We start from the raw sequence: 12,650 nt of genomic DNA, 5'->3' as shown, positions 1-12,650 counted from the left end.
GGAGGAAGAGGGGGATGAAAGCCTGGACCCACAATGCAAAGGCTGATGAGAGGGACCTGGTCCAGAAATGGTGTCCGGTGTAGGTTTGCTGCCCAGAGGGACTGCCTGCATTCTGGGTGAACATGTCTATATGTAGAAAGTTACACTTTCCAGATGTCATCATGTTCTCGAGGAGTTTACAACATAGTTTAGATGACAAAGATACATAGATGCATTGATAGACCAGATGAACACAAATTTAAACATTTTAGATCACATGCAAGGCAAAGGTTTTATATTTTTATTTACTTTTATAATCTCTGATGCTGTATGACCTTTTATGTATCCATGTTCAACCAGCTGGAGCTATGTAGATAGATACAATTATTATTGTAACTTATATAATGTATGTAAATATGTTTTATATGTTCATTACTTTTAATGTTCTTTTTCTTGATCTAACTAATTTAAATTTAACTCCGTTGTAAATGAAATGTATTACACTGTAAAATACAAAACTTTGGGATTTATTTTGTTTTGTTGCAAATATACGAGAATGAATGAACCAGGTGATTCTTATAAGAATTAATAACCTGGTTAAATAAGAATATGAACAGTATTTACTTACAACTTACAAGTGTGTCAGACAGAGACAGGCAAAGCTCTGCTCTCTCCCTCTCCTCCTCTAACCTCCCCATCTCCACAGCTTCTCTAATTAAATAAACATCTAAAACTATGAATGTTAAATTCGCCCTCAGCCAAAGTTATTGGAACAAATAGTACCTTTAAGCTCTGAGACCAGCGATTGTGTCATGATGGTATCATGGCAGCCCTCCTCTCCCCCTTTTTGTGTCATTGTTTGTTTTCCCCTGTGTGTTATCCTGCATGTTTCTCCCCCGCTCGGTGTCTGTCTGTGTGTTGGTGGGCGTGGCTTCTCCCTGCAGGTGGCGACAGGTGGAGATCATCACCAATCATTCCCCCTCAGTATAAGAAGACCGGTCTGAGATCCACTCGTCGCCAGATCGTTCAGTCACCAAGAGCGGTATCGTTATTGTGATCCTGGCTCCAGTTACCTCTGTCATTTTCCCTGTGTCCTTAGCTTGTGTAGCTAACCCTTCCTTGACTTATAATTTTTTACTTCTAAATTCAGAAAAAACTGAGGTCATTATACTCGGCACTAAACACCTCAGAGAAACATTATCTGATCATATAGTTACTTTGGATGGCATTACCTTGGCCTCCATTTCTACTGTGAGAAACCTTGGAGTTACCTTTGACCAGGACATGTCCTTTGACTCACACATAAAACAAGTCTCTAGGACAGCCTTCTTTCACCTGCGCAATATCAAGAACATTAGAAACATCCTATCTCAAAAGGATGCTGAAAAACTAGTCCATGCATTTGTTACTTCTAGACTGGACTAGTGTAATTCATTGCTGCTAGGATGCCCCAATAAGTCTGTGAAAAGCCTCCAGCTAATCCAAAATGCCGCAGCACGAGTTCTGACAGGAACTAGAAAAAGAGATCATATTTCTCCAGTGTTAGAATCTCTGCATTGGCTTCCTGTAAAATTCAGAATAAAATTCAAAAGCCTGCTCCTAACCTACAAAGCCCTTAATAATCAAGATCAAGATCATATCTTACAGAGCTCCTAGTTTCATATTATCCGAATAGATCACTTCGCTCTGTAAATGCAGGATTACTTGTGGTTCTCAGAGTCTGTAAAAGTAGAATGGGAGGCAGAGCCTTCAGCCACCAGGCTCCTCTCCTCTGGAACCAGCTCCCAGTTTGTGTCAGGGATGCATACCCTGTCTACATTTAAAGTTAAACTTAAAACCTTCCTTTTTGATAAAGCTTATAGTTAGAACTGCTCAGGTGGTTATTAACCATTTCTTTATTATACTGTTATAGGCCTAGACTGCTGGGGGAACTTATATCATGAGCATCTTTCTCCCTCTCCCGTTCTCTCCTTCCCCCTCTTTCACTCTCTTTATATCTCTCTCCTTCTCCCACTTTTTTCAATCTCTCTCTCTCTCTCTCTCTGCCCCCATGTATCTACATTACATGTCACTAACTCGGTTTTCTCTCTCCCCTAGTAGATCTGACCCCAGAGCTGCAGGACCCAAACCTTATTATTATTATTACTATTATTATTATTAATAACATCATTGTATTTATAAGTATCAGTTTTCACTAATTATAAGTATCAATCTTGTAGAAATTAAAGCAACTGTTATACTACCCCCCCATCCCCCGATATGTTTACAGTACATGTCACTAACCCTGTTTGTGTTTTCTATCTCTCCTAGTGTATCTCTGACCCCAGAGCTGCAGGACCCAAACCCGTCATTATTATTGTTATTATTAATATTAATATTAATATCATCACTAATAATAACAACAACATAATTGTATTTTTTAATTATAAGTATCAGTCTGGTAGAGATTACAGCGGCGGTTGTACAACTGTCCTCTCTCTCTCTTCTCTCCTACTGTCTCTCCTCCCACCCTCTTTCTGCCCACCTCTCCTCTCTTCCCCATTTCTCTCCTCACCCCAACCGGTCGAGACAGATGACCGCCCACAACTGAGTCTGGTTCTGTCAGAGATTTCTTCCTGTTAAAAGGGAGTTTTTTCTCTCCATCGTTGCCAAGTGCTTTGCTCATTGTGGGATTTGTTGGGTTTTCCCTGTAATACTGTAATATTGACCTCACTATGTAAAGTGCCTTGAGACAATGTATGTTGTGATATGGCGCTATACAAATAAAATTGAATTGAATTGAATTGTGTTCATTTATTATAGTTTTCCCTCGTTGCTTGCCTCAACCAGAATGCCTGCCTGCCTACCTGCCTGCCTGCCTGCTTGCCTCCACAGTGTTGGATTTGTTTGTTCCCTCGGAGAACGCCATCGCCACGTGGAGGAACGCCACGTATCGTACTGGGACTGTGGGATTCACTCTGCACGCTCTGGGGAGCTCACCACCACCCACCTCTCACCACTGAGACCCCGGACGAGCCACCCCCGCCCCCTGTGCACCTTGCACTGTATATTAGATTACACATTAGATCACGTTATATTTTATCCTGTGTTGTGTCTTGCATTTGGGTCCAGTTCCACCGTGTATCGTTCGTGACAGATCGATCATTACATTTACCCAAAATGGAAAAATAGCTCATGTTTAACCGCGACAGAGCCAGAGGGATCTTCTCTAAGGATTTGCCGAGATGAGGCTGTTCTTGGCGGGCAGTATAAGCGCTGACCTCCCAGTCATCTGGATGGTCAGTGAGGCCGCTTAACAACTCAGAAACTGTTGGAGCAAATGTTTAAATAGGCTCTTACTTGATAAATCGACCACAGAAATGTAGTTAAAACAATTATATTCTCTCCTCAAAAATCTTTAGACCGCATTTCGGGACGCACAAACAGATTTATTTAAAAAGTTTTAACCTACATTTGAGACTTTTCTCCGTCGCTGCCACTGGTTGTCGCGATATGCATTCTGGGATACTTGGCTTTCCCAAGAACACAAGTCTACTCCGATGCATCCTCGGTAAAGGGGACGGGGCTAGAACAACATCCGTTCTTTGTATGTAAACAGTACTTTGGCCGCGACTGATGACGTTTCACAAGTACACGAGAACGCAAGTAAAGAGAAGAACAGAGATTGATTGTCTTGCGCTGTTACGTCATTGTAGAGCTCTGTGCAGTGCTGTCGCCTGCTCACTCACTCTGTAACCCGCTCTCTCATTCGCAATAATTCCATTCCCATACGTTCCCATTCCAGTAATACTGACCACGGCGGGAACCCTACCATAGACCATCCACAAAACACAGGGAGAGCGGACTTCAAGCATGCGATAACAAACATGTCAACAAGCATATATAACTTCTAATAGCTTTTAATTCATGCTTTATGGAACTCAGAACAGGTGAATTTTGGTGGTCCATACACCCTCCACCTGTGACAGCAGAAACTGTGTGGCGGACAGGTCTGTTTTCGAGATCCATTTGTGAAGGAACTGGGGAACTGCAATTAATCTGCTTTTCATATGAACATCCAGCAGACAGAAGCTTCACTCCTGAATCCTGCAGGTCATTGTCACTCAGGTCCAGGTCTCTAAGTCTGGACGACTCGGAGCTGAGGACTGAGGACAGAGCTTCACAGCTTTGCAATGAAGGTTACAGCCACGCAACCTGGAAAGGGAGAAGTGATGATCCGAAGTTAATAATTTTTTTCCATTTGTCCTCTTCAAATTCTGTCATATTAATATTCATATATTTATCCACCTACAGAGCTATGTTGGAGGCTTTGACCACCGGAAGAAGCCTCAGAAGAGCCTCCTCTGAAGCAGAGTATTTCTTCAGGTCAAACACGTCCAGATCTTTTCCTGATGACAGTAAGATGAAGACCAGAGCCGACCATTGAGCAGGAGACAGATTCTCTGTGGACAGACGTCCTGAACTCAGGAACTGTTGGATCTCCTCCACCAGAGAACGATCGTCCAGTTCATTCAGACAGTGGAACAAGTTGATGCTTTTCTCTGGAGACAGATTCTTACTGATCTTATTCTTGATGTACTTGACTGTTTTCTGATTGGTCTGTGAGCTACTTCTTGTGTGTGTTAACAGGCCTCGTAGGAGAGTCTGATTGGTCTGCAGGGAAAGACCCAGGGGGAAGCGGAGGAACAAGTCCAGGTGTCCATTTGGACTCTGTATGGCCTCGTCCACAGCATTCTGATGGAGATGCGTGAGGTTTTTTTTTAAAGAATTTTAACCACCATGTTGCGTCTGACATCAGATTGACTCCAGACTTGATGAAGGTGTGATGGACATGAAGAGCAGCCAGTCAGATCTGTGTGAACACTCCTGAGTACAGGTCTGATTCATAGAAGATCAGGTTTCCTCTCTGCAGCTGCTCAAAAGCCAGTTTTCCGAGATACTCGATCATCTTACTGCTCTCCAGTGTTGATCTGCCTCAGAACCCCCATGATACTTGACGTTCTTCAGTTTGGACTGAACCACCAGGAAGTGGATGTACATCTCACTCAAGGTCTTGGGCAGCTCTCCTCCCTCTCTGGTTTTCAACATGTTATGCAAAACTGTAGCAGTGATCCAGCAGAAGACTGGGATGTGGCACATGACGTGGAGGTTTTGTGAAGTCTGGATATGGGAGATGATCCTGCCGGCCTTCTCCTCATCATCTCTGAACCTCTTCCTGAAGATGAAAATGACCTGGAACTTTCCAAACTTGCAGATTCCTGCGTCTTTGGTTTCAGCAAAGAAGTGATGGATGAGTTCCACCAAGCTGAACTTTTTCTCTCTCAGCACATTCAGCTCTCTGAAAGTGTATGGAAACATGAACTTGACGTCCTGGTTGGCTTTGTCTTCAGCCCAGTCCAGAGTGAACTTCTGTGTTAAGACCGTTTTCCCGATGCCAGCCACTCCCTTCGTCATCACTCTTCTGATTGGTTGATCTCTTCCAGGTGAGGCTCTAAAGATGTCTTCACATTTGATTGGTGTTTCTAATGTTCCTGGTTTGCAGGAAGCTCTTTCAATCTGTCTGACTTCATTTTCCATGTTGAGCTGTTCCACTACTTCCATCATGATGTAAAGCTCAGTGTAGATCTCATGTAGAGGACTTGAACTTCCTGCTTTTGTAATTTTCTTGTGTAGAAATTTAAACCTCTCCTCTAGGTTGGATTGGAGTTCATGTTGGCAAACAGTAAGAATATCTGAATGAATAAAAATCACACAAAACAAGTGAGAGGATGCCACAGTGAATGAGTTATCAGGAAAAAAAAATCCAGATAATTATGCACATTTCTAACTTAAGTAAACCTGACCCAGAGATATTGTTTATACAATACTGCAATATATAAAAGCTATCCAGATTATTGCCTAAGCCCCGTCCAAGATGAGAATGTTGCAGTTTAGCATTTAAGGGAAATCTTTACCTGGGGTTATTTAACCACAGCCCATGTTCACCTGCTGCTGAGCTTTTCATGAAAGGCTTTTCCAGCAGGAACTTGGTGGTGAGTTCCTTTGTCACATCTGGTTCCAGTTTAAAGACTCTGAAATCATTCTGGATCTGAACCGTCAGCTGGGTCTTATAAAGTGACTCCACCAGGAATATAGCTTTTCTAGTCATATAGACCACTCAAAGCTCTTTACAGGAAACATTCACATTCACCCATTCACACACATTCATACAGCGCTGCTATTTACCGCACATTTTTTTGTCACATTCATACACTGTTGGAGGAGCCATCAGAGGCAAGTTAGGGTTAAGTGTCTACCCTGAAGGACACAAGGGTGGACATTTGTGGACTTTATCGAAGGACAATTATCTCGTTAACAAGAGAGATACAATCCCTTCCTCGTGATGAACACATTTTTTTTGAGAAATCTATAATGATCCTGTGAAGCAAGTTTGTAATTGAAATTAATGACAAAATTAGTTTGTGGCAGCCACCGCTCAACTAAATCCCATCTGTTTTCAGTCCTGGTTCCTAAATGGTGGAATGAGCTACCCATTGACATCAGTACAGCAGAATCCCTTCAATGATTCAATGCTTTGGCTATTTTATAAAGGTTCATGTACTTATAAGTCGCTTTGGACAAAGGCTTCTGCTAAATTAATGTCATGTAATGTAAGGTGTGTTGTAGCTTAAGTGTCAATGAAAGTGACAAAAACCTCTTCCAAACAATTCCTCTTGTTTTGAAGGTCAAAATTAAAAAAGGATGAAGTCTTCCTGTTTTTAAATGTGATTATAAAGGATAAGATGCAGATATACTGTAATGCTGAAGTGTTGATGTTGTGGGAGTTAGAATAGTTTTATTTTTAGGGGCATTATCATTCACTGAACATTCAATTTGATTTGTATTACTTCAAAACCCTTCTTTCTTATTTACAACATATTTCAGTGCAGGCATCAGGAATCTTCTCTGTCAGGATGACCTGTGAGGTTCCTCAGGGATCTGTCCTTGGACCTCTCTTGTTCATACAATCCATGTTTCCCCTCGGGCATGTTATTCACAAGCAAAGTGTGAATTTTCATTTGTATGCAGATGAAACCAAACTGTGTTTCTTTTTTAACCTCAATGACTCTGATCACATTCATTTTCTCAGTGACTGGTTCCTGGCATTAAATATTGGATGGTTAAAATGTTTCTGTAGTTGAATATTAGCCTGACAGTGGTAAACACTACTGGCCCAGAAACAGACAAAGCTAACACCTTCAAGCATCTGATCTCTCTGTCCCAATTTTTTTTAATATTAAATAATGATGTTAATTAATGTTAACATTACCTCGGGACACCACCCTGCAAAAGAAGGGAAGTGATAGCCAATTTAGTTTTATTTGATTTACAATATACTCCCTATCAATTTGGAATTCTGATTAATAATTTCATTGATAATTACAACCAAAGATCACCGGTAGTTAGCAGAGTTTGAAAGACTACCGGTCAGTGGTTGGCAATACTCAGTCTTCTGCAATATCAAATAGACCACACTGCATATTTATTTCTAATCTAACACATGTAAATATATACAGATCTGAGGGTGTGGGCATGTGTGTCTGTGTGACTGTTTGACTACAGAGTCTCGATGGCTGTCGAGGTCAACAGTCTGAGAAGTACTACAAACGGTGGTGAACAAAGAAATTATAAAATGACTGCATCAAAAATGTCGCTTGACCAAAAGTGTCAGTACAATGATAAGCAACCTCTGGAGCTCTTGTGTTTTGAGTTCCTCTTAACTCTTAGTTCTGGGATATAACGCTTCTGTTTTTGGAGTATTTATCCCTGCGCAGCTGGTGGACATGGCGGTCACGCTCAGTATCCCTAGGGCTGGTAGCATGCTGTAGCTGTATCTCAGTCTCTTTTTCCTACTTAGGCTGAAATGCATGGCAGTAACAACGAGATAAATGCTGGCTTAAATAAAAGGGAAAAGGAAGCACATGAATTAATAGACAATTCTGACAGCATTCACTTTCTAGAGTGAACCTACGTTTGTATTGGGCAAAAATGTTTATATTTAATATTGCAAATATATAAGTAAAAAACATTTGTATTTAATATTGAACATACATGAATAATTATGTGTCATTGTTACCGTGTCCAACTTCACACGGGGCACAATTTGTTTGCTTGACATTGGTCATAGTACCCACACAGTGACCGATGGCAAACAGTCGCCTTAAATACAGTTAGTCATAAGGGTTTTCAGACATGAACTTCTGACAATGTTCGCAGAATTGCGCTTGCCTCTCACATGTGACAAATGCAGCAGGAGATTATCCGAGTAATACTGCAGCCAAGACACAAGGGGGCGGGGCTTATGACCTATACTGCAGCCAGACACCAGGGGGCGATCATGATGATTTGGCCTCCTGTCGTCCATCTTTATTTACAGACACTGTTCCAAACATGTGAAATGTAAAAGTAAATGTGGTTCTGAAGGTGTGGAGGTGAATCAGTGAGTCAGCGGAGACACTGCAGAAGGACAAAGTCCCAGCAGGACAGTCCACATACACTCCTACTCTGCGTGACATGGAGGACAAGGATGAGGTGATGGATGTTTCTCTGTTATCTTGAAACACAGAGTAACCATCATCATCGAAGCATCATAGACTCCAGGACTGATCATTTGACATTCTTGCTCTCACAGAGACCTCAACGCAACACAAAAACAACAACAACCAACAACGCCTCGACCCCTGCGGCCCTCTCCTTAGCCTACTCCTTCACCCACACACCTCGACCAGCTGGCAGAGGGGGAGGCACTGGTTTGCTACTTTCTCCTGAATGGAAATTCTCTCTTTACCCGCTTCCGCACTTTATACCTTCGGCCTTTGAACTTCATGCTGTTTCTGTAACTCACCCAGTGAAATTAAACATCATTGTACTCTACCGCACACCAGGCCCTCTTGGGGATTTCTTGGAGGAATTGGACGTCCTCTTGTCTATCATCCCGGAAGATGGCCCCCCCACTTCCAGACAGAGAAGTTAACATCTCAGCTGTTAGTCTTTTTATCCTCCTTTGCTCTTTCACTCCTGCCTCCTGACTCTGCCACAGACACTCTTCTCTCTACCTTGTCCTCTTCCCTGGACTCCATCTGTCCTCTGACCTCTCAACCCATCCAGCTCTGTGGTTGTCTGACTCTGTGCAGTCTCACAGAACCTCCCTGCAAGCACCTGAAGATCATCTTGCCTATAAATCTCTTCTTTCCTCTTTCTCTGCTTCCTTATCTGCTGCTAAAAGCTCTTTCTTTGAATCTAAAATTCAGTCTTCCTTCTCCAACCCCAAGAAACTTTTTTCCATTTTCTCTACCCTCCTCGATTCAATTAAATTCAATTCAATTTTATTTGTATAGCGCCATATCACAACATACATTGTCTCAAGGCACTTTACATAGTGAGGTCAATATTACAGTATTACAGGGAAAACCCAACAAATCCCACAATGAGCAAAGCACTTGGCGACGGTGGAGAGAAAAAACTCCCTTTTAACAGGAAGAAATCTCTGACAGAACCAGACTCAGTTGTGGGCGGTCATCTGTCTCGACCGGTTGGGGTGAGGAGAGAGAGGAGGAAGAGAGGAGAGGTGGGCAGAAAGAGGGTGAGAGGAGAGACAGTAGGAGAGAAGAGAGAGAGAGGACAGTTGTACAACCGCCGCTGTAATCTCTACCAGACTGATACTTATAATTAAAAAATACAATTATATATTAATTATATATTGATATTAATATTAATATTAATAATAACAATAATAATGACGGGTTTGGGTCCTGCAGCTCTGGGGTCAGAGATACACTAGGAGAGATAGAAAACACAAACAGGGTTAGTGACATGTACTGTAAACATATCGGGGGATGGGGGGGTAGTATAACAGTTGCTTTAATTTCTACAAGACTGATACTTATAATTAGTGAAAACTGATACTTATAAATACAATGATGTTATTAATAATAATAATAGTATTAATAATAATAATAATAAGGTTTGGATCCTGCAACTCTGGGGTCAGATCTACTAGGGGAGAGAGAAAACAGAGTTAGTGACATGTAATGTAGATACATGGGGGCAGAGAGAGAGAGAGATTGAAAAAGGTGGGAGAAGGAGAGAGATATATAGGGAGAGAAAGAGGGAGAAGGAGAGAACGGGAGAGGGAGAAAGATGCTCATGATATAAGTTCCCCCAGCAGTCTAGGCCTATAACAGCATAATAAAGAAATGGTTTATTAAACACCTGAGCAGTTCTAACTATAAGCTTTATCAAAATCCCCCCGCTCCCCCACCTCCCTTTGTCTGAGCGACTTTGTAAACTACTTTGCAAAAAAGATAGATGACATTCACTCTTCATTTCCCGGCCCCCCTACTGACACTGCCTCTCCTCACCCTCCTCATCTCTGTCTCTAGTCGCTTTTTCACCACTCCCTCCACGTGAGGTTCTATCCTTGGTCTCTTCCCACCGCCCCACCACATGACCCCTTGACCCTATCCCCTCTCACCTTCTTCTGTCTATTGCTCCTGACCTCCTTCCCTAGATGCTACCACTCATCTAAATCCCGGCTGTTTTCTGTCCTGGTTCCTCAATGCTGGAACGAGCTCCCCATTGGCATCAGCACAGCAGAATTCCTTCAATCTTTAGTCGCAGACTGAAAACTCACCTGTTCAGACTACACCATACTCCCTGAAATTCTTATATATATATTTTTTTTTAAATTGCACTTAACTATATAGTATCAATAGTATCGCCTAATTTTTATTTAGAATGCTTCTCCCCTATAGATCTGGCTGAGCTGACTTCACTTGTCACTTCATCCAAGTCATCAACCTGTCTTTTAGATCCTATTCCATCAAGGCTATTTAAGGATATATTACCTTTAATTAATAATTCCATATTAGATCAGATCAATTTATCTATATTGACAGGCTATGTACCAAAGGCCTTTAAGGTGGCAGTAGTTAAACCTCTGCTCAAAAAACCAACTCTGGACCCAGATATCTTAGCTAACTATAGACCCATATCAAACCTCCCCTTTATCTCTAAAATCCTTGAAAAAACTGTTGCTAACCAGTTATGTGACTATTTACACAGGAATAGTCTGCTTGAAGACTTTCAGTCAGGTTTTAGAAAACATCATAGTACAGAAACAGCACTACTGAAGGTTACCAACGACCTTCTCATGGCCTCAGACAGTGGATATGTTTCTATTCTCGTCCTTTTAGATCTTAGTGCTGCATTTGATACCATCGATCACAAAATTCTGTTACAGAGACTAGAACACATTGGGATTAAAGGAACAGCACTAGAATGGTTTAAGTCCTACTTATCTGATAGATTTCAGTTTGTTAACGTTAATAACAAATCTTCCATGCATACAAAAGTGAGACATGGAGTACCACAAGGTTCTGTACTGGGACCGATACTTTTCACTCTTTATATACTTCCTTTAGGCAATATTATAAGAAAACGCCGCATCAATTTCCATTGCTACGCTGATGATACCCAGCTGTATTTATCTATAAAGCCAGATGAAACTAATCAGGTCGACAAACTTCTGGATTGTCTTAAAGACATAAAGGCCTGGATGACTTATAATTTTTTACTTCTAAACTCAGAAAAAACTGAGGTCATTATACTCGGCCCTAAACACCTCAGAGAAACATTATCTGATCATATAGTTACTTCGGATGGCATTACCTTGGCCTCCAGCTCTACTGTGAGAAACCTTGGAGTTACCTTTGACCAGGACATGTCCTTTGACTCACACATAAAACAAGTCTCTAGGACAGCCTTCTTTCACCTGCGCAATATCAAGAACATTAGAAACATCCTCTCTCAAAAGGATGCTGAAAAACTAGTCCATGCTTTTGTTACTTCTAGACTGGACTACTGTAATTCATTACTGCTAGGATGCCCCAATAAGTCTGTGAAAAGCCTCCAGCTAATCCAAAATGCCGCAGCTCGAGTTCTGACAGGAACTAGAAAAAGAGATCATATTTCTCCAGTGTTAGAATCTCTGCATTGGCTTCCTGTAAAATTTAGAATAGAATTCAAAATACTGCTCCTAACCTACAAAGCCCTTAATAATCAAGCTCCATCATATCTTACAGAGCTCCTAGTTTCATATTATCCCAATAGATCACTTCGCTCTGTAAATGCAGGATTACTTGTGGTTCCCAGAGTCTGTAAAAGTAGAATGGGAGGCAGAGCCTTCAGCCACCAGGCTCCTCTCCTCTGGAACCAGCTCCCAGTTTGTGTCAGGGATGCAGATACCCTGTCTACATTTAAAGTTAAACTTAAAACCTTCCTTTTTGATAAAGCTTATAGTTAGAACTGCTCAGGTGTTTAATAAACCATTTCTTTATTATGCTGTTATAAGCCTAGACTGCTGGGGGAACTTATATCATGAGCATCTTTCTCCCTCTCCCGTTCTCTCCTTCTCCCTCTCTCTCTCTCTTTATATCTCTCTCCTTCTCCCACCTTTTCAATCTCTCTCTCTCTCTCTCGCTCTCTCTCTCTCTGCCCCCATGTATCTACATTACATGTCACTAACTCTGTTTTCTCTCTCCCCTAGTAGATCTGACCCCAGATCTGCAGGATCCAAACCCGTCATTATTATTATTACTATCATTATTATTAATAACATCATTGTATTTATA

At 41.5% G+C, this 12,650-nt stretch overlaps 1 protein-coding gene across 1 annotated transcript; it reads right to left on the bottom strand.

The window, feature by feature from the left end:
• Positions 1-3,665: 3,665 nt before the first annotated feature.
• Positions 3,666-6,127, bottom strand: LOC118293191. Its single transcript, XM_035621615.1, has 5 exons — positions 5,965-6,127; positions 4,933-5,711; positions 4,271-4,713; positions 3,939-4,117; positions 3,666-3,823 (listed from the first exon to the last, which is right to left on the bottom strand). The coding sequence occupies exons 1-5, from the start codon at positions 6,125-6,127 to the stop codon at positions 3,666-3,668; spliced, it is 1,722 nt and encodes a 573-aa protein (XP_035477508.1).
• Between the last annotated feature and the right edge of the window lie 6,523 nt (positions 6,128-12,650).

The sequence above is a fragment of the Scophthalmus maximus genome, chromosome 18 (assembly GCF_022379125.1).
Source record: "Scophthalmus maximus strain ysfricsl-2021 chromosome 18, ASM2237912v1, whole genome shotgun sequence".
Classification (NCBI taxonomy): domain Eukaryota; kingdom Metazoa; phylum Chordata; class Actinopteri; order Pleuronectiformes; family Scophthalmidae; genus Scophthalmus; species Scophthalmus maximus.
The sequence above is the reverse complement of the archived record's forward strand: the minus strand, read 5'-3'. Positions and strand labels throughout refer to the sequence as shown.